The sequence below is a fragment of the Pavona decussata genome, unplaced genomic scaffold (genome assembly GCF_977016875.1).
Source record: "Pavona decussata unplaced genomic scaffold, jaPavDecu1.1 SCAFFOLD_71, whole genome shotgun sequence".
Taxonomy (NCBI): Eukaryota; Metazoa; Cnidaria; class Anthozoa; order Scleractinia; family Agariciidae; genus Pavona; species Pavona decussata.
This window is the reverse complement of record NW_028145490.1, coordinates 42,876-64,677: the sequence shown is the minus strand read 5'-3', so window position 1 is coordinate 64,677 and position 21,802 is coordinate 42,876. Positions and strand designations below refer to the sequence as shown.

The 21,802-nt window shown below is 39.3% G+C and overlaps 2 protein-coding genes across 2 annotated transcripts; one reads left to right on the top strand and one right to left on the bottom strand.

The window, feature by feature from the left end:
• The first annotated feature begins 234 nt into the window (after positions 1 to 234).
• Positions 235 to 16,131, top strand: LOC146477127 (uncharacterized). Its single transcript, XM_085113555.1, has 5 exons — positions 235 to 308; positions 2,750 to 2,805; positions 5,661 to 5,941; positions 10,536 to 10,776; positions 11,847 to 16,131. The coding sequence occupies exons 2-5, from the start codon at positions 2,760 to 2,762 to the stop codon at positions 14,048 to 14,050; spliced, it is 2,772 nt and encodes a 923-aa protein (XP_084969681.1). The 5' UTR covers positions 235 to 308; positions 2,750 to 2,759; the 3' UTR covers positions 14,051 to 16,131.
• A 75-nt stretch (positions 16,132 to 16,206) lies between these two features.
• Positions 16,207 to 21,802, bottom strand: LOC146477126 (galactose-3-O-sulfotransferase 2-like). The gene is made up of 4 exons (XM_085113556.1): positions 21,496 to 21,802; positions 19,860 to 20,108; positions 18,819 to 19,263; positions 16,207 to 17,829 (listed from the first exon to the last, which is right to left on the bottom strand). The coding sequence occupies exons 1-4, from the start codon at positions 21,657 to 21,659 to the stop codon at positions 17,089 to 17,091; spliced, it is 1,599 nt and encodes a 532-aa protein (XP_084969682.1). The 5' UTR covers positions 21,660 to 21,802; the 3' UTR covers positions 16,207 to 17,088.

The window sequence follows — 21,802 nt, the reverse complement described above, 5'->3', positions numbered from 1 at the left end:
AAATATCCATCACTATTCACAGTTCATATCAGTTCATCCTTCCAGTAAGGGACTGTTGACACACTTTAGACATATTTTCCCAGATTTCCACAAAGATAACTGACTCGGATCGGAATCCTTCGATTTATCCGTTTTCTTTTGGTGTATGCAGAAATTCTACCCTCCCTTCCCTGGCCAACTCCGACTAGTGTCAGTCCCCACGCAGCCAACCTCATTCGCATGCAAGGCAAGTTTGGCGAGAGAGTGTCGATTGAAACAGTGGGTCCTTTCGCTCTTTTTCCAGCTTTCTCAGACGCGATCGCCCTAAAGTAAGTTCCGTGTTTGTTTTTTGCGTCTTAAATTTGTGATTTTAAGCCGAATCACGTTTGTCGCGAAGGATTCAATGCAATGTTGACATCACCTTGAATAATTTGGATTGATTCGACACGTTGGTGTTGGTGGTTAATGGCTTTGCTCGAGTAAATTTTTACAGTGGATATACAAGGAAATTATTTATTTCTGTTCAGTGAGAAATGGTTTATCGTATTGTTGTGTTTTCCATTAACATGATCATTTTAGTTCACTGGTTGTGGGATCGTGCGATCACTATGTGTGATCCAGCGTGATCACAGGCTACCCAAGCTCAAAAAAATTACTTTTCGTTGTGAGCACGTAGAGCTGTTGTGTTGCAGGACATTGAATTATAAAGTTTTGTATAGGAATGTGATATCCTGATCTTGGGGCATCTATAGTGCAATCCATGTATTAACACCATGATGAAACTGAAATTAAATTTCAGTTTCATCACCTCATGGTATCGATACATGGACAGACAGCTGACTAAACTTGTCACACCTGAGAAAGCAGAGAATTGCCAGTAACTAAGCAGTGTAAAGTTAACTGCTGGAAGGAAACCACTTTATTTCCTAGCAAGCATTTGCCCTAGTTAGGATAATTATGTGGTTCAACCCATCCACACAAGATACAATAGGCTCCTTCAAAATATTAAAATTCAACTTGCTATCGAGTCCAGAGGACACAGATAACAGAAATGAATAAACATGATTATTCAGTTTCCTTTGTTTGTGTCGTCTTGGCCTCATTGTCAAACTAAATGTTAATATATTAAAACGAGCCTATGTTAAAAATCTCTGTGTGATTCGAACCCACAACTTCGAGATTTTGATGACCGATACTCTACTGGCTAATCTATGAAGCCAGACTGGAGTAAGTTGAGGGTAATTAGGTTATTATGGATTCCGTGATGGCTGTCTGGCTATTTCATGTAAACTTGGCACAGGCTACCAACAGATACTGTAATCAAAGGCTCTGAGCTTGAGGCTTAATCTATGGAGAAAAAAATGTCTAATTATTGAATATCCCAACATGTTCAAATGTAGTCCAGACTCAGGGTGCCAAGGTTTGAAGATGGGCAATGAGAATTAAAAATTCTAAAACCCCACCTAAATGTTCCAACATTGTTGTGTAACATTTTTTGGTATAATGCTGTTGGATACATGTACATCATGACCAGAAGTTGAAATGTGTGACTCCCATGTTTTTTCTCTATTGAAAAGTGTGTGAATATTCAGTCTCATTTGTACCATATTGGGAAAATGAAAAACAGTGTAATAAACCAATCAAATCACTTTATTACTGTGATGCAGTTTCCGTGCAAACCTTGATGCTTTTTTAATTAAACCTGAAAATGGTGGGTTTTTCAAATAAAATTATGGCGCATATACTTAGCAAAAACACTGTGAGTTCATGTTAACAGATTTCAACTCCCTTGTGAGTTTCCAACATGACTAAACATTTTCTAACATAATTTACACCAAAGTTCATCAAACTAAAAATGTTAGTCAAACATGGGATGCTAAATGTTCTAACATTGTTGAAAAAACATTGAAATGGTGTACAATAACGCTAGAGTGTTTTCACTGTAACTGGGGATCAGCAAGACCAGTTACAGGGAAGGGTTGACAAGTGTCAGATATTTTGCAGATGTTGGTCGGAAAATACTTACAGTAAAGTAATAAGATATGGATGGTAAAACCGATTCCTTGGAAGGCAAAAGAAAGATGGAAACAAAACAAAGTAACACAGGGGCAACCATTTTTTTATTTGCTTTCCAGTACAACCTGCCCCTCATACTTGAGGATTATTGGTTCAGGGGTAAAAGGACGTTGATACAATTTAATTACTCTGTCACCAGTCCATTACAACTTAGTATAGCCAGGGAAATGGACTGCTGATCCTTGTGTCAGAGTTTGGATCAGAAGATCAGACAGTGGTTGGTCTCTGCATTGTCAGGTTGCTTCCTAAAGAAAGTTTGCTGCACATTCTTTCTATCCTTGTTGTTCAGTGGAGTACTGCTAAAGGTCCATTTCAACGGTTTCAACATCTGCCCAACATTCATTCAACAGAAGTTGAACGGATGTTGGGCAAATGTTGGAAAAATGTTGAACAATGTGTTCAAACAATTTCAACACCATTCTACATTTTCAGTAACAAAAAATGTTGAAGTGACGTTGAATGAGAGTTTAAACCATTTTAGATTCAACACACTTTTAACAAGCTTTCAACATGTTTTTACGCTTTCAACAATGTCGAACGACCTGTTTATATGCCACTGACATTTCAATGGTTCAACAACTGTGTTGAACACATGTTGAAGCAAATGTTGAAACCGTTTAAAGGGGCCATAACTCAAACTATTGCATATAATTATTTTGTATATGCTTAGTGATTCTGTGTTTCCATAACTTAGGTACTACAGCATGGCATCAGATGATATGGAAGTAGCAAATAATGATGATTACATTGGTGAGTTTAGATACAAATCTACTGCATTAAGATAATTTTTATGAAATAGGTTTTTCATGCATGTTTGTTATCTGACCTGTCCCAAAGCAAAACACAAGATTTCTTTCTGAGTTGTTATTGTGTGGTGATGCTGGGTGGATCAACTGCACGGCATCACAGTAATAAGCCACAAGAATAATTATTATCCTTGTGGCCTGTATAATATTATGTAGTTTGATCTGCTATATTTGATCTTATTGGTTGCAGGACAATACAAAATGTGAAAGTCCAATATAATAGAGAGTTGACTTTATGTGTTTTGAATTTGTACAGTACATTTACATGTAAGTTAATGCCACTTGCACTAGGAACAAAAGTAGAATGGCACAAACAAATTTTGCTAAACCACTGACAAAGCTTGTGATATGATCAGCAGAGATGCCAATCCCTGCATTTTGTAAATATTTGTTTCTAACTGACATCATCCTATCCATTTTCCTCTCCGTCCCTGTAGTATCAATCCATGATCAAGGCATCTATTTTTTGTTACAAGTTCACAATTCACAAATTGTATTTTCTTCATTTTCAATCAAGAGAGACAAAAATCTTGAATTTGTGGAATAAACGGTTTTATGGGAACATGTTTTTGTAGTCAAAATACCAAATTCACCTTTACATTTTATCAGCCGTGAGGGAGATTCTGTGTCCCATCTTTGAGACTGGATGATACATTTCCATTGTATTGGGGCTGGTCGAAACTCTAGAACATTGGAATGTATTACATTGTACAATCATGTAAGTGGGTAGATTGCCGCCCAAGGAGCACACACATGGAAACTTCTAGGAGCATAATAATAAATAAATCATTTTATCAATGACTGTTTTGTGTTTACATGTAATGTTAAACAGTTAACTGAGTTATACTCATTAATACTTAACATTGTCTTTGCAAAATCCAGATCTGACGATTTGACATACAAAATTTAAACAAAAAGGCAAGCAATGAAGTTAAGACTGCCCCTTTGAGAAACTTGCAAACTCATTTTAGGTTGCTGTCAATCACAATAATAATTATTATAATTGACAATAATTTTTATTGCAAAGACAACTTACATACCATAAAATCACAGAAACGAAAATTAGGATTGAAATCTGCCAATCAAAGCTTATGAAGGTACCCTTTTGACACCAATGAGGTAATGAGGTAACCATGTTTACTTTCTAAGGTGTCCAATACACTGTTCAATAATAATAATAATAATAATAATAATAATAATCTTTATTGAGGATACCAACATTACAAAGTTGTTTACAGAAGGGTCCTCAAATAAAAAAACTGAGCTAAAACTAAGACTAGCTAAGAAGTACAAAATAGAACAAAAACATTAAATATTATAGATAAATTAATTAATAATTATTATTATTAGTGGCAGTTGTGAAGATCATAATACAGACAGTAGACAGGCCACACTTAAAAACAGTCATGTTTTCCGCTTCCCTTAAGGAAGTGGCTAGTCTGTTCCAAATGTTAGAAGCAAAATTCACCGAAGACCAATGAGGGCTCAAAATAATGGCCGGTCAAGATGACAATCTGTCCGGACAAAATTTCAGTTTGGCGGTCATTTTGATCCGTCACAAACACGACTTTCAAATAAAAAACTAGAAAAATAAATATATTCACATTAATTCTGGAAATTAAAAACAGTTAAATCATCAAATATCTCGGCTGCTTTCAGTCACAAATTAGGGGAATACAGATTAGACTGCCATTTTCTGTGGCGTTGTGAATGCCAAGGCAGTTTATCAGTTTGCTAAAATAAAACAGAAACATTTGTGTCTGTAAATACACTAAATGGACAACAATGAATATCGCATCAATCAATGTCTGCTTATGAACATGCAATTACAGTTTCAATTGTCAGGCGGGCCAGGAAAACTTACACTTGAAAGTGGTTTATAAAAAAAGATAATAAAGAAAATTCCGTGTTCGTAGCGTGTTTTATCATCATGAGGAAAGAATCCATCGTAAAATGCTTTGAATATTACAGTGTAGGTCAACAATGTTTCTTTCAATTTTTCCCCATTGAACAGTTCCAGAAAAAATCCATACCCATCCCAAGGAAGGTCATTGGAAATTCCTAGGGGGAGGGAGGTCTTAAAAGTCAAAATTTTAGAAGCAATATATGAAGCTAAACTGGAATTTCCTGGGGGATGGGGATGCAAAACAAAAAACCTTCCGTGGGGGGAGTATGGATATTTTCTGGAACTGCACATTTTGCAATTGAACGTGTCCCATAGGTGCTGAAAAGTTGACCATCTTAGTGCCTAAGTCCTGGTGCTACTCATCAAACAGAGTTCCGGTAAAAACTTTGGTTTCCATGGCGAGCACTAGGCCACATTTACAGATTGAAACGATAACTCTCGATATCTTTTACTCTTGCTATGGCATCCATATCAGTTAAAGACACAGTAAAATAAACTGTAGATTGTGTTGGTTGCAACAGTACCTTTAGTTTAATGAATTCACCATATAATAAACACAAATTAAAATGACAATTAATTTTTTGTTGTTGTTGTTTTGATGAAACAAGGATTAGGTGAAAAAAGGGTACAGAGCTTCTGTTCCACTTGACACTCAACACCCATAGGATAAAATGACCCAGTAGAGACCAGAGTCTAATTCATCCTTACAATATCACTTTTTTTTGTTATCAAAATTTAATATACAGGTCAAGAACATTAAGAATATTTAAATGATCAGCAATAAAATTGATTTTTAATCACATTCTCCCAACTAGAAACCTCGAATCTGACTTTATGGATTTCTCCAAAACTTAAACAGTGGGAATTAAAATTATTGTTGACTCCACTTTCAGACTGTGATGAGTGTGGAAACCCTTGTATCTTTGGTGATTGTCCCGAAAATGGGCCATTAGAATGGATTCCTGATTGCCAAGCAGAACCAGAGACCCAAGCCAGAGACAGCCTGCCCAGTAATCTGTACCTCATGCCGTCAGGTGTGGGACAGGGTCAAATGGGTGTGTTTGCGAGAGAGAGGATTGAAAAAAGAGTGATGTTTGGACCTTTTAAAGGAGAAAAGATCCCTGCAGAGGGGATGAAATTTGGAGATGACCAGAACTTCATGCACATGTGGGATGTAAGTGTCTGATTTGCATAATCTAACCCCTTGGAGAAATGTCAATTGGCCACTTCATCATCATCATCGTCGTCATTTTATTTGCCTTACTAAAAAAAAAATTAATCAATTTGTATAGGTAATCACATGATTCCGAGTACAATTTGGAATAAATAAGCACGTCGAGTAAAATTTTAAAAGGCTAACAAAATTGCACGAGCCCGCAGGGCGAGTGCAATTTATGGTCTTTTAAAATTTTACAAGTGCTTATTTATTCCGAATTGCACGAGAGAAATCATGTGATTACTTGTTAATAATATACCGGTACATACAAAATTTCAAATGAGCTTTTGTTTATTTCTTGTCTGTCAGCTAATGCTCCGCCTACATGTCTTTGATTGGTTTCAAAAATGACAAGCTTGATTGACATACATGTTGATACGTACGGAAAACATGCTAAAAATACCATCACTCTAAAAAGAGCAAGTTTTCAAATCACAAAGCATAATTTTAAGTCAATGTTAAAAGAAGTCTGAAATCAATCACCGTCCTCGGCATCTTTCCGAACTGACTGGATTTCAGGAGCCGGGGCTTTGCAGACAGTCCAGACTGGGGTGTTTTAGTCTGGTTCTCAATGAATTCAACGTTTGTTTTCATCCAAGCCGACATGGAAATCTTCAACATGATGCTCTATGCCAAAATATTGAGTCAGGAGCTACCAAATCGTTTGTACCAGGACTTGTGCTTCAAAGCGTTTTGCTTTTCCAAAGCTCATTTAATTCAGTGTTTGTCAGACTTCCAAGACTTGTTCCGGTGAGGGTAAAACGCGGAAAGAGTTTGCGGAATGGTATGTGGAATGGCGTGCGGAATGGCATAATTATGCGAAATACGATTTACGCGGGGAATAAATTAACTAAAGAGCGCATCCTGTTTTCGCGCCAATTTTATAAGAGCAGCTGTTTTTTCGATGTTGCGGACTATTAACTAACCAAACAACAGATCGAGGATCAGAAAATATACGCCTGGGATAGAACATGTCTGATCGCTGGTTAGGAGGTGAGCGTGAGAAATCGATGAAGTTTCGCATTTAAGGAACTAAGAATAAATTAAATTTCTAGTTGACAAAAGAACGTGGCAGCGAGTAGCCTAGACAAAAAATAACACCAGACTGGAGAAATAACATCAGTCCAACGCCAAAACTATTATGTGAGAAATTTTAAATTTAAACTCGGTCATTTTATCAGACTCTTTGACGGTTACAGTTTGTACAACTCATGGGAAAAATAATTATGTTCTACTTTTTCTCACCTTACATTTTCGTCGAGCGACGAGTACGCAAGTCACTGTTGAGCTGCTGAACTAGCTACCTAGCTATTCAATACGGCGATTCAGGTAGCTATAATTCAGTTACGCGTTATCGAACTAAACATATCCGTCTTTAATTAAGGTCTTTCAGTCCCAGACGCCCCAACCTAAAATGAGATTTAAAAGCGAAAAAGCCCTGGAGAAAAAGCAGATGACAAGTATGGTGTCTAATTATCGACACTCGGTTGTGTGAAAGGTTGTGAAACTATTCTTATCACAAATGCATTTTGGTCAAATTGTTGTTCATTTTCCCGCTCATGATAAATGAATCATCGAGCATACAGGGTATGAGAATTGATCTTTTACCGAGGATTTAAAAAAAAAAAGAAAAAAATGTTTATTACTTGCTCTCGGTAAAGGATCAATCTTTGTCCTGAGAAGACTTCACGCTGCCACGTTATTTTTGTCAACCGAAGTCGCATGGAGTAAAGTGAACATGAAATTTAATTTACTACGGATTTACTCATAGTTCCTTGAATGCGAAAACTATAAACAGTTTTCATCGCTTTCTTTACCCTCACTTCTAATTCTTCCAAACCAACAATCAGACGATCAAATCCTCGAATTGTTGTTAATAGTTAGCAAGAGTCCGCAGCATCAAAAAAGCTGCTGCTCTTATAAAATTGGCGTGAAAACAGAATGCGCTCTTCAGTTAATTTATTCCCCGCATAAATCGTATTTCACATAATTATGCCATTCCGCACGCCATTCCACATACCATTCCGCAAACTCATTCCGCCTTTTACCCTCACCGGACTTGTTCGGCCGCTTGACTTTAAGCTAACCTTGTTGTCGCAGTAGTCGAGCTTTAATTACCTTCAAAAACTTGCTTCGAACCTTTTTACTCTTGGTTTCTAATTGTGGAGTATTTGTATCCTTACCTTCTTAGGTAACGTTCAATTGCAGTGCGAAGACTGTCATGCTCGTATAGTCTTTCCCGTCTTCTTTACGCACTGTTGCGTGGAAATCCTCGAGAATTTTGTTGACTGCCTCCGGTTCATAGTTTTCAATATTTTGGTCGTAGCTCTTTTGTGCTGTCCAAGACCTCCAAACGTTTAGCTTGTTGTTTGTGCTTTGTTGAGTTTCTTTGCATTTTCCTTTAAAATTCGAATTAAAATGCTGTTACTCTCTTCAAACCTGTTCGCCATTTTGTTTCGAGACAGCCGATTTGCAAATTTGTGTACCTGTCAATCATTTTAATTTCACCTTTGTTGCACTAATTTCAACCTTCTGCACTCAGTTTCACATTTCTGCACTACATTTAGGATAAATTGAGCCGCTCTCCACCAATCAGATTGCAGAAATTTTTGTATGTATATTATTAACAACACAATGTAATGGTGAGGAGACCTCAAGAAACCACCAGGCTTATAAGAGAGGCCACCTCTGCCGTCATTAATAAATAGAAAATATAGTGCTGTGTAAGTGCGGCTTGGTCAATTCATGATTTTACAGATAAAAACTGCATCATTTTTTCCTTAAAGGTGAAAAAAACTAGATGAAGAAGTAATTGATATTGGGAGAGAGTTCCAGATTTTGGGACCTTGGTAAAGGACTGTAAATTGCTTAAGATTAAATTTTGTGCGACAAGAATGCGATCAATAGTGGTAGGCTGTTTTGGTGCCATAATTATGCACTTGGCTACTTGTTAATAATAATAATAATAACAATCTTTTAATAGGATGCTCCATCACAAGAGTGGTTTACATAGAGGTCCTATTACTAGATGTATATTATATGATTCAATTAAAATATAAAAAATTTAAGCTAAAATCGATATATATGATATCAATTAAAATTGTATTAAAAACAAATTCAGAAACATTGGAGGTAATGTTTTGATAATAAAACATAAATTTGGCTATTTGAAATGAATTAACCTGGAAAATGTCTAATACCCCATTCACACCAAGGCTTAAACACATTTAAAAGCTGTTTAAAATTGTTTCCTTCATAAAAGCTGCTTTCGGACTTTTGTAGACTGCAGATTTAGCACAAATGAAAGCATAAGTTAACATTTACTTGAATCCTATGTCAAAGCCAATGTTTCAGCCTTCTGTTACCAATTTTCATTTTGTTGAACGCGGTTTAATTAAACATGTTTTGTTGGTGTGAATGAGGCTAGATAAGATACCCAATTTAATAGGGTTTTGTCATAAATTAGCAAAAGGCTTGGTACAAACATCAATTTATTTGAATACAAACACACTTGAAGGCTTGTGACAAGTGTTGCACATAATACAGCCTATTAATTCACAAATTCAAAGTATCACTTATAATTGTCGCAAAAATTCTACTTTCTTTATAAAAATCGCACAATTCCTCTCAAGAAAATCCTAAAATAAAGTCTCAACTACAACAAGAACCATTATAAAGTAAGTTGATATGCATGTTTGTACTATAAAAAGTCTGCCATCAGCTCTTTCAACACAAGGACAAACTGCCCGTATTGAATTCCTGGTGGTTGCTTAATAGGGGTAAAATAAAAGGTGAACCCTCATTGGGACAGCCAAAAGGTGGCCAGGGCCACTTAATAGAGGTGGCCATTTAACAGGAGTTTTATTTACAGTGTTATAAAAGTAACAATAGTTTTGGGACTTTGATTACTGGCTGCTTAATAAGGGGTGGCTGCTAAATAGGTTGTCACTTGTTGCCATCCATTTTACAAAATTATATCACAAACATTAAACAAGTTGTTTTTTAGCACAAATACAGTGTCACTTTTACCTTCAACATAATAATTTGTCTGCAGATGAACACCACTTTTCCTTGCACGCTGTTTGAAATTTAAATTGGCAGATTTTTTTATTTGCTGACCAACTGTGGTTGGATTGGGGGAGGCTGACTTAAACAAGGTTGGGGGGGGGGGGGGGGGACCTTGTTGGACTCCCCCAGAAAAGTAGCATTACTTATGGAAGGTTTGGATTGAGAACACCATAGGGGGTGTGTTAACTTTTCAGTTTCAGTCATACTTTCTAATGCAATGTATAATTTTGTCTATTGAGGTAATTTTTGTAATTTGAAATACATCATAAAACATGACCGTAAACAAAAAAAGTTATGGTTGTTCACTAGTCCAGTGAAGCTGTTTGTAAGAATTTCAATAAGATGTGAAAATATACATGTAAGGTGCCTGTTTTCAACGAGACTCCATAACCATAAGTTTCAATCCTGCTAAAGATTTTTTTTTGTAGTGGTGTAATTCAATACATCACTTCCAGAGGATCTGATCTCTTTCGTTTGGCTTTAGGTTTTGGAAGATGGAAAAGTAAACCACTTTGTTGATGGCACAGATGAACAGCGCAGTAACTGGATGAGGTTTGTAAACTGTGCACGTGATAACAAAGAACAGAACCTTGTGGCAATCCAGTTCCACGATAAGATTTACTTCAAGACTTGTGCCCCAGTAGTTGAAGGCAGTGAGTTGTTGGTGTGGTATCAAGACAGTTGTGAGAAGACAATTGACAGCTTAACTCAGAAGGAACGACATGGTGAGTTTATTAATAAAAGCACTCTGTCATTTCTACTTTCCTGTGGTGCTGTTTATTATGCTGTACAAGGTTTTGAGTCTGCGGATGAAATCCTTAAGTGCGACCATTCAAATTAAAGCTACTGAGCAGTACTTTCCTGTGGGGTTCTATATTATCCTGTACAAGGTGGTTCTAACTTTTGAGTCTGTGGATGAAATCCCAAAGTCTAACCATTCAAATGAAAGCATTATCGGTATTACTCTGTTCTCCATGATTTGTGAAGTCTTGATTCACTTGTGCAAGAGAGATAAAGACACCACAGTAGGGGGTGGGGGGGCTACTCTGTCCACTAGCTTGGATTTGTTTCACGGTAGTACCCTGTTTAAATCTTCGGCCACGCTTTGTAAATAGACAACTGGTAAGCCTATCTACCGGTTGGGATTTTTAAAGAGTTTCTGTTCTGTTTAAAATATTTGTTTGATTACACGGCCCCACAAGCTTCTAGCTTTAAATATAACCGGGTATAAATAAATTTACTCTGCTCTACTCTACTCTACTCTACTCTACTCTACTCTACTCTACTCTACTCTACTCTACTCTACTCTACTCTACTCTACCCTACCCTACCCTACCCTACCCTACCCTACTCTACTCTACTCTACTCTACCCTACCCTACCCTACCCTACCCTACCCTACCCTACCCTACTCTACTCTACTCTACCCTACCCTACCCTACCCTACCCTACCCTACCCTACCCTACCCTACTCTACTCTACTCTACTCTACTCTACTCTACCCTACCCTACCCTACCCTACCCTACCCTACCCTACTCTACTCTACTCTACTCTACTTTTACAACATACATGTACATGTACATTGTTAGCCCACCGTGACATTTCATTGTCTCTGTCGGTAAAAAACACTTTTTTTGCTAGTTATTGTCTCTCAGTGTAATCTTAACGACCAATAATCCTCAAATATGAGGGGCGCGTACCTGGAAAAAAAGTTGTCCTTCCGCAGCCTTTTTACCAAGGCTTTGTCGTATTTTTGTGACGCTTTTGTTTTTCTCTTTTTGGCTAAAATACCCAGGTCATGATTTTGTCTGTGAGGTTTGTGGACTGGCATTTGCTGGGCCAACCTTCCTCCTGAGGCACAAGTCAGTTCGCTGTCCTGGAATATCGAAAACATCTAACCCTGCAGGCGATCCGCCATCATTGGATAAAGGGACATCTACTGAGAAGGACTCCACAATGTCTTCCGCTGCGGAGGCGGAAACAGAGTCATCGTATGTTGTGGTCCATATAGGTCCTACTTCCGAAAACAGTACAATTGTTGAAGCCGACGCAGATTCGCCTTATGTTGTTGTGCATGTGCAACCTGCGCCCAGCTCGGACAAGGTACAAAATGCAAAGCGCGCTAAGCGAAATTTGGTTGAAACGGCAAAAGCCAGCTCGAGCAAAAAGTTCCAACTTTCAAATGCTCACCAGCGTTCTACAGACAGCGTGAGAAAAGTCAAAGAGGTCGTTAGTAAAACGCTTGTAACAAAAGCCAGAACGTCTCCGTCAAAGGTTACGAAAGCTCAAAATGCTTCTGCCGAGAAGCCTTCGTCTTCTGAAAGGACTCTTACTGGTGTTAAACGTAAAACGTCTTCGATTTCTAGTGCGTCTAAACCTTCAGATTCTCGTGAAGAAAGCGTTGAAAAGTTAAAGAAGGGAAGAAACGTACAAACTGGAAGTGTTGCCTCTGGTAAGTCAACGTCACCTCCTCGTAAGATCTCTAACGGTAGTAAGAAAAGTAAGAAGAAAGCTGCCAAAGACGACGGTATACAAGAACAATCTGTGGGTAAGGCAACGACCAAGGCAACGAGGAAAGTGAAGAGTCAGGAGGCTAAATGTCTGTCAGGTAAAACAGGCTCATCGGCGTCAAGAAAAAGAACCAGTCAGGACAAAGAAGGAACCGACGATGAACATGAAATTGCTGAGGATCAATCAGCCAAGAAGGTCCCGTGCAAAGCAAAGAAAACCAAAGCCACAGAGAGCGAAGGAGAACCTCTCGAACCACCAAAAGATACCTCTGCTTCAGCCAAGGAACTAGCCGAAGAAACTTGTGCCGTAGCCAATGGCAAAACAACTGATAAAGTGCGTCAAGAAAAGCCCGTGATCACCTGCGAGATATGTTCAAGGAACTTCAGATGGAAATCACAGCTGCAATATCACATGCGAAGTCACGTGTCTGTGAAGGAATTCACATGCGAGTTTTGTAACAAAGGTCTGTCGCAGTTATCATCCCTGAGACGGCACTTGCGCGTTCACAGAGGTGAGAGGCCTCACGAATGCCTGGAGTGCGGCAAGAGGTTTGTGGAGAAAGGAAAGCTGGTACTTCACCAGCGAAAGCACGCCGGCGAGGAACCAGAGAGAAAATATAAGTGTAGCGTTTGTGACAGAGGTTTTACCCTGAGCGCGAATCTGCGGACCCACATGCGAGTCCATACGGGTGAAAAGCCTTACCCTTGTCCTCAGTGTGGTAAAGCGTTTAGGCGAAGTTCAGATGTTGTCAGCCATCTTCGGAGCCACACTGGAGAGAGGCCGTATAAATGCTCTTACTGCGACAAGGCCTTCACGATGATTTCGCATCGCAATCGACATGAATTGATACATACTGGAAAAAAGCCATTTAAGTGTGATTTGTGTGGCAAGGGGTTTACTCAGCCAAACTCGGTCAAAGCGCACTTGAAAGTCCATGCTAGAAAACAGGCGCTGCTTGAAGGCACCAAGGAAAATAGACACGAGCATCAGCAACAGAAGAGGCCTAAAGATGCTGCAATGCAGACTGGTGAAGAAGCTGAGGTAACTGAGATGGCGGAAGATAGTGCCATTAGCAATGGCTCCGAACAGTCATCTGCGGTCATTGCTCAAAGTAACGGAACAACCGCATTGCGCAGTGAAGTAGGAGTTCAATATGAAGCTCAGGAAATTGGAAGAACAGAAGAGACAGAAGCTGTCAATGTGCAGCTAGAGAGCACACATAATACAGGTGATGTGACGACTTCAGGGATTCCTCAAAGCGAAGGAGCAGACCTTTTGCAGTTAGCTACCGCTCGAGTAAACGAACACTTACACTTGGATAACGCAGTACATGGAGTAACAACGCAAGAGATAACATTAAGGGACGGAACAGAACTAACAACTATTGCTCCGACACAACTGCAATTGAGCTGTACTGATGAACAATTTGACATAGTGTCTGCTCACCTACCCCTGGGAGGCCAACTCTGGGACCTTAAGTCGCCTTAACTTTGAGCGACTCAAGGCAGTTTAATGCGACTTTAGCATTAGAGTATGTGTAATATTTTGTGAGAATCAGTACCTTCTTGGGGTGCAAGAGAATTGGAGCCACGCCCTACCATGTAGGGTTTGTGTTGAAATTGTTAGCACCCGTTTGTTACTTTTATACAGGATACTCCAACAGGCCAGCTTTTTAGTTCTCATATTTGACTGTAGACGGGACTCTATAATGTTTTGACTACCAGCTGAGCCACTGAGAGAACTTACTGGCCCAAGTAGTACATTTCTGGAAAATAAATGCATATATAGTAAAGAGGAAGGCTTATCCCTTTCGGGCAATTTGAACGTGCTTGGACCTTTTCCAAGCGATTTAAGGCGACTTAAGGCTCAGAGTAGGCCTTCTGGCCAGTCAATAATGACTCCGAGCGTTTTCCGTTTGAGCTTGCTCAAAACAGCGGGCAGGACCATGTTGCTTAGCAAAACCGGCGAACGGACACTTGAAGTGCTGTAACAAACCAATCTTTCCATAGGAGGATTTTATAGCTGAAGATTCAGTAGCTTGAAAGTAGAGTAGCGCCAATCTGGTACCAAACTTAAGTGATCGGTGACGCAGGTCAGGTGTTAACACCTGTGGTTTCGTGGCCAGTGAAACAGCTGTAATCCCCAAACTCACTGAGTTTAAACCAACGCTTTGATCCTTCAGGGGTTAAAGCCATCTGGTTCCATTTTCAACCCCTCCTCTCTCTGTGGTTATAGTTTCAATCGTTGTTTCACCCAGATGTGTTTATTTTCCTTTATTTGTGTCAAAAACTGTCTAGCCTAAGCACACAACTGGAGAGAAAACTACTTCACGTAGTCTCCTGACTTAAAGCTTAACACATGACCGTGTTAGCGTTGACCCTTTAGCGGTAAAAATCTGCCACTGGAGGTGTGACCAAGTGGCATGCATATGGCAAGGAGCACAGTTTTTGTTTAAAAAAAAACACTGAATGTCAAATAATTTCGGGAAAAATCTTTTGTCTGAGAAAAATTTGAATTGACGGTTCACTTAGGATTCCCAAGCAGCAATAATGTTTTCAATTTCCCTCAAATTCCGCTTGCTTCGCGCTGACGAATAAGGACTAGACTCAAAACGGGAGTTTTGGAATCGCTTCGCTGTGCTTAATTCACCTTATTGCAGTATCACAGTTGATAAAACCAAATTTGCGTGTTTCACTCGTCCACCGATACAGCAACAAAGTTTCTTTAGAAGCTAACCCCTTTTTTACTGCATCTGTTTTTTTCCATTTTTCTCGCGGACATTGACAGAGCTTTACAGGCAAATGTATGGAAAATCAGAACGCAATTGCACGTCGTCTAGCTAAGGTATATCCCTCAGATTTCAAGAGGATGATCGCTTTCCTGGCACCGTCTCCACTTCACAATTTCTTCAGAAATTCTTTAACGTCCGATTGGTGCTTTTTCCCGGACAAACGCGTGATTTTGCGTCGAATTGTCACACTTCTAAAATGGCGAATTTTAGCGCAAAAACGTCGATAAGAGTGAGACGACCACCCTAATCGCAAGTTTTACTCCCGTAAACGTGACGCGAAATTAACGAAGCCTTTATACCTTTACGTGTATCTTAAGTATTGTTCCGAAACAATTGTGTATTGTCAAGAAACTTCTTCCGTTAGGATGCATTTAACTTTGGAGAGCTTCGTATACAGCTGTTTCGACCAAGCTTGCCCAAAAAAAGCGTACGCGACAATGCCGAAAGATACGTAGTCTGGGAAATACCCAATAAATTTCAATAAAAGCACAGAATCCATATTGCCCGCCATCTCACGTCCTCGCTGTACGCTCGATGCATTATGGATTCTGAACTTAAATTGAAATTTATCAGGTATTTCCCAGACTACCTTTCGGCATTGTCGCGTACGCTTTTTTGGACAACCTTTGTCGAAACAGCTGTATCTGGCTGGAATCAAGCTTGATCGTTGACATCATCATAGAATACGCCCTCGGCCCAGGCTTCACACAGACATGAACCATTGAATATATTCAGGCTGTAATATGATTTGAATTGTTAAATAAAAGGCGTGTCCTTGTCTTTGTGTGATTTTAAAAGGACGTCAAACTATTTTCTGTACTGCAGGTAGAAGTAGGTACTTATAAGAAGTACATTTTATGGGCTAAATCGCTGCGAGCGAAAGTTTTCAATGGATTTCGCCCCTAAAATCTATTATCCCGTCGCTATTATCTACCCCTGGCATTACTTTCGTTTCGCTTAGCAATACTGGAATTAAGTTTTCTTTCTCAGCAGAAAATGTTTCGTTCCGAAATTTACTTCTGTTCGAACGTATTGCAAAATGGGTGGGGTATCCGCCATCTTGGATTATTTTAGTAAAGACACAATCTATCATTATACATGACAAACCGAACGGCTTTTGTAATCTTTTTGGGACTATTTCAAATCGCACAGCCATTTTCATCTTTACTAAAGTCAAGACAGCCTTTTTCTGTAGGAAAAAAGGTAGAGAAATAGCAATATGAATCATGTCTTATTTGCATTTTTTTACAGTCGGCCAGATCTTGAAGACAAATATTCCCAGTAATTTTCGTACACAGACATCATTTCTGATCAGATTGTAAAGTGTTTGCCTTAGTGAGACATTTTTGCGGACATTGTCCGGTGAGCCATCCTTTTGTCCAGCACTGTTTGGTGAAATTTGGTAAGGGACATAAAAAAGAGTAAAAAGAGCGCTGCTTGGTAGAATAAGGCCTGGTAAAAAGCCCAGGAAAAAGCTTTTTCCTTTCTCTTATATGAGCTTACTTTTCAGAACAAGAACTCAGCAGAAATGCGTTAGTGTATGTCGCCTCACGCTTATGCTTACAGTATTGTACGAACGCTTTTGTGCTTGTAATAATCTCACAAGTGGAGACCAGGCTTAACTACGGGGCAACATGGAGTGAGCGCGCACTCTTGATACCACTTACCACTCGGTGGACGCATGGAGAAATTAAAAATGAAGCACGCACTACTGCATCAAGTCCCTCATTTGTCGTCAACTCATTTTCGTCTGATTCAACATGACCAAACGTTTCTCTGACTTTTTTTGTGAACGTGTTGAAGCCGCACTTGTTTCCGTGTCATTTCTTTGTACCGAAGCTTCATTTCTGTCCTGCGCATGTCCCGAAAACATCATATTCCCATAATTCCCCTCTGTAGAACTATTTACAAACGTCCGTCGTTTATGGTTTTCCATCTTCCGCCGGAAATAGTGCAAATACTCAATCTCTTTAAATAACATCTTTTCACACAAATATCGATTAAACGATGAAACGCGAGGATTAAGCGCTATTTTCTCCAAATTTACGGAAGGCCCAAGACACTCTTGTTCCATCGTTTCATGTTTCACTCTAAACTCACGAAGTTCTTTGATAAAATCCTTCCCTTCTGATTTTATCTCACTCCAAAGTGTTTGGTTGAAATACTGATATAACATCACGTCAGCTTTATTCCAGCGAAGCAGTTGTTCCATTACAGTACTATTTAACTTGGATTGCTGCGTGTGTTTACCATGAAGTTCATAATGAAACTTCAGATATAACATGTCATCAAGGTCCCAACATAGCCTCCTCTTCAGCAACACAAGAGATTCATCCAAGTACTCGTAAATTAGCACGAGTGTGAATTTGTCATCAATGTCTAGTATAGCGTCTTTAACCACTTCAGGCTTGTGGTAATCTGTGGTACGAAGGCCGAGGTCAAAGAACATTCCATTTTTTATAAGATTGAGGGAATCCTGAAACGTGAGTAAGATAACATAAAACTGATTAAAAATCGTTTGTAGTACCATCTAACCTTTTGGGTTCAGAAGCTGGGATTTTTTTTTTATCTCTTTGACTAGGGCTGGCGAGAAGCAAGTTGTTCAGGTGGCAATTCTCCGACCGCTATGTAACAGGGAAAAAAGCCTTAATCGTTTTGTTTAGTAGATGAGCAATTATAGCAAGCTCTGATTTCGGTCGAAATAGCTGAACACTTAACATATTGTTCAAAAGGTCTCGGACGTTTCAACCGGGAAATTGGTGGAAGAGTGTTATATTGGGCACTGTTAACAAAGATGACGAAAACTTGTTGAAGTTGACGTGGTCGTCCCCAATAAAACATCACCTTATTTAGTGTGGATTATATGTGGTCTAATCTGATTAAGTGATACATGTAGATGCATTTCTTGTTGATAGTTTCCAAGATCCTGAGCGCGCTTTACAAGTTTTTTTTTTTTTTTTACAAGTTTTTAAGTCATACAACTAAAATAACTCAACTCTCTAAATTACTAAATAACAAAATTCCACCTCCTAACAATAAACCTCACTGCTTTCATATGGTAATCATGTTGTTCTTATGCTAACTAGTTTTCATATCAAAGCACTGAGCATCAAAATAAGGTCAACTCCAGCCTAGCTTCCACTCAAATGCTTGATCACAAAGCACACAACTATAAAATGGGATATTAGTGAGAGTTGTATCGGACTTTGCCGTGAATTGACTCTAATTAGCAGAGACTGACAATGATGTGTAATTGTATACAAATTATCCCTAGAGCACATGGGTTTGCTTTAACGAACTCCATCTGAATGGGGCCGCCATTAATCAGTATCAATTTATCATTCATTCATTCACGCACTCACTCACTCACTCTATCTCTCATTCCGTCACTCGAGGGTGACTCATTCACTCACTCACTCACTCACTCACACAATCACTGATCCCTTCACTCATTCTTCGATTCACCTTAAACCTCTTATGTTGAATGGCTCTGCCAATGTACTTGCGTGGATTTTCCAGAAATGTCAAATACGGTTGTGGAACGTCTTCCATTTCCAAAACTCCCGCGAAATCCAAGTTCCGAAATGTCGCCTCGAATTGCGTCACAGGATTACGAAGTATAGTAATGAAGGCAGTGCGAGGCTGCATAATCTCATCCATGACGTCACTGTTGAAGCGTGCGTGATTGCAAAGGATGTTGGGAAGGGTTCCATCAAGCAGCATGATGTCGAGATATTTCCAGTGGAATCTTGAAGGCCAGTAAAACGTCGATAGGCCCCCGCCGGGAACAGCGACCCGAAGGTTCCGGAGATCGGCGAATCGATTGAGGATGTTAGTAATGACGTCACTTCCAGTGAAGTGTGTCTTGAGAAAAAGAACGTTGTTGATTGGTTTCCGACAGCTTCGAATTCTAACAAATAAGACAAAAAAATTGCCATTAACCGTTCATACTGAATTTATATCCCACTTTTCTCTTGCTAGTCCATTGTTAACAAATAACATGATTGTGAAGGCCAATTTTTAAGCTAAGTTATCAAGTTTGATCGTTTGAACCTAATTTAAGCAGGTTGTTTTTGGCCTGTGGACTCTTTACAGACCTTTTTTGTTATAAGCCGTAAGTTTGACTGAGTGGGAACAATAAAGGGTACTAGGTTCGCGCCCGGGGCCAAGCAATAAATATTGAACCATGTGTTGCAATGCTTAGTCTATGTTACATACAACCTGAGAAATTGTTCGTTGCAATGCAAATGACGGCTTCTAACTCGCCTTTAATTTTTATTTCTGTTGTAGAAAGGCACTTTCTTTGCAACTGCTTCAGTTCAAACTCTAGTTTGAGCAGCATTAATTTTCCGTTGTACTCAGCTTCGGCCTCAGTTCACACCTTACGGTACTTCAACGCTGGTCTCAATTAAAGCTTTCCCTTCTTCTCAAACAACTGAGGTTGAGCTTCGAAGAGGTGATGTCGAATGCTTTAAGGCCGTGTTTAAAGATAAAAATCATTCTCACTTTCTGTTGACTTGTTTTCTCGTGGGCTCTGGATATCCCTCGTGCCACAACACATAATCCTCCACGCCCTCCAACTCAAGATACCGTCCTTGCCCGTAGTCCAGTCCAGTGTCTTGTGCTACGGATGGAGGAAGGTCTTCGCCTGTCTGATTGGACTCTGGTTTGTCTAGCACGATAGTGCTGCTCGATTTCTCTGTTCTGCTATAGTCAATATCATCCTTCCAGGCCCATCCCTCAGACACGCGGAACCTAAACGAAAATATAGCAATGTATTATTATTCATTGGTGTGAATCACATGACAAAATCAAAATGTCCAAAAAGACCGCTGGCTGGTAGTTCATGCCGTGGGGGGAACACCTGACGAACTCAGGACACTCCATGGACATGTTTTCTACAGCAATTATGGCGAGGGAAACTGACATCCTGAGAACGAGGAGGATCAGACAGAGGGGCCATCGAGCTACAGAGCCAGGGCCCCACTCTCGATCGAGACAGCGGTTACCAGTGGTCTTTTTGGACGACTCTCCGCCTTGAGGCACGTGACAAAAAAATTCAACATCTCACTACTAGACAAAGATTTCGCGAAGGAGTCGAAAGATTGTACGCTTAAACGTTTTTTTGGATCCTGAAAGTTAACGTGTTTTCTAAACTTGCATAAATTACGCAAACACTTTCAAGACTTCATCTTTGGCTAAAAGGATTTACCCTCCTAAATTGTGTATATGCATTCCTGTTCGGGCTAGGGCTGGGAATTTCAGAGTACATCAAGAGTACAATATTGTTACATTACCCATGGCACCTTGGAAGGTGCCATGGGTGTGAACTCGACCGGTATTCTTCAAATTATAATTTACTCAACGTTACTTTAAAAAGTAAACTCGTAAAAAAAATAACTTGGCAGTGACTAGTATAACAAATACCAATAAACTTGTGGCTCTCAGGCTCAAAATCATATCTAGAAGAAAAAGAGAGCTTTTCATCTGCAGTAAGATTTAATCATAATTTGTTTTCAACGGAGAATGGAGTGGCCATCCTATACCAACATCAGGCCCGGTTGTTCAAAGAGCGGATAGCTCTATTCAGTTGATAAATCGTTATCCAGCGAATAAACTGTACTCCAACTAATACATTTTGTGCCCTGGATAGCGACTTAGCTACTGGAAAGAGTTATCCGCACTTTGAACAGCTGGGGTCAGGTAACTAATTCAGAAGCGTAATTTGTTTCTTGACTTTAGTATGATGCGTTTTTGGCGAAAAATGTCGCTTTTAATGCCAACTCAAACAGTGACTTTCAAGATTGATTTTTTTGATCAGCGCTCCATATGTAGTTTTGGTTACCTGACATGTTTGAACGGTCTATTGGTTTTATTTGTTTTTGGTCTAGGTAATGCAGGTTATGCTTTGATATCTTATTTACCTAGCATTGGACTTATTATTGATCAGCTAGCTTTTAGATATAACAGGATTTTGCTTTTTATATTGTTATTTGGATAACTGACGGCATAAAGCATCAATTATGGTTGCCGACAGTTTATACCAACGAACGGATTCAGTCCCTAACAAAATACTTACCTTAAAAACAACTCATATCTAAACAAATTTTAGTTCTCGTTTTGTTATTAAAGTTTAACGTACCTTAGTGGAACCTCGGCTTTGTCGTCATCATGTTCCAGAGCAGGCAATGTTATTCCAATGTCCTGATACAAGACGATATATATAGCACAGAAAAGAATTCCACAGAAAACAAGATGGACGCGACGAACCCTAAATCGGGCGATTCGACGGGCAAGTAATCCCATCACAAGCAGTTAAGGCAGGGTATTGAAAAAAGCCGCATTGCACTTGCAATGCCATGAAAAGATTCAAATTGTCAAAACAGGACTTTGTAATCCACGAACATTTTCCGTAAGGATCTCGTGTCCCGGTCACTGCTCATAGGCAC

Bases quoted from the DNA above. Each gene is read 5' to 3' on its own strand.
- LOC146477127 (XM_085113555.1), top strand. From the start codon at position 2,760: ATGGCATCAGATGATATGGAAGTAGCAAATAATGATGATTACATTG. The intron at 2,806-5,660 runs GTGAGTTTAGAT...CTCCACTTTCAG, and splicing joins AAATAATGATGATTACATTG to ACTGTGATGAGTGTGGAAAC. The intron at 10,777-11,846 runs GTGAGTTTATTA...TAAAATACCCAG, and splicing joins AACTCAGAAGGAACGACATG to GTCATGATTTTGTCTGTGAG.
- LOC146477126 (XM_085113556.1), bottom strand. From the start codon at position 21,659: ATGGGATTACTTGCCCGTCGAATCGCCCGATTTAGGGTTCGTCGCGTC. The intron at 20,109-21,495 runs GTACGTTAAACT...ATTTTCGTTTAG, and splicing joins AAAGCCGAGGTTCCACTAAG to GTTCCGCGTGTCTGAGGGAT. The intron at 19,264-19,859 runs GTGAGAATGATT...CTTATTTGTTAG, and splicing joins AGAAAACAAGTCAACAGAAA to AATTCGAAGCTGTCGGAAAC.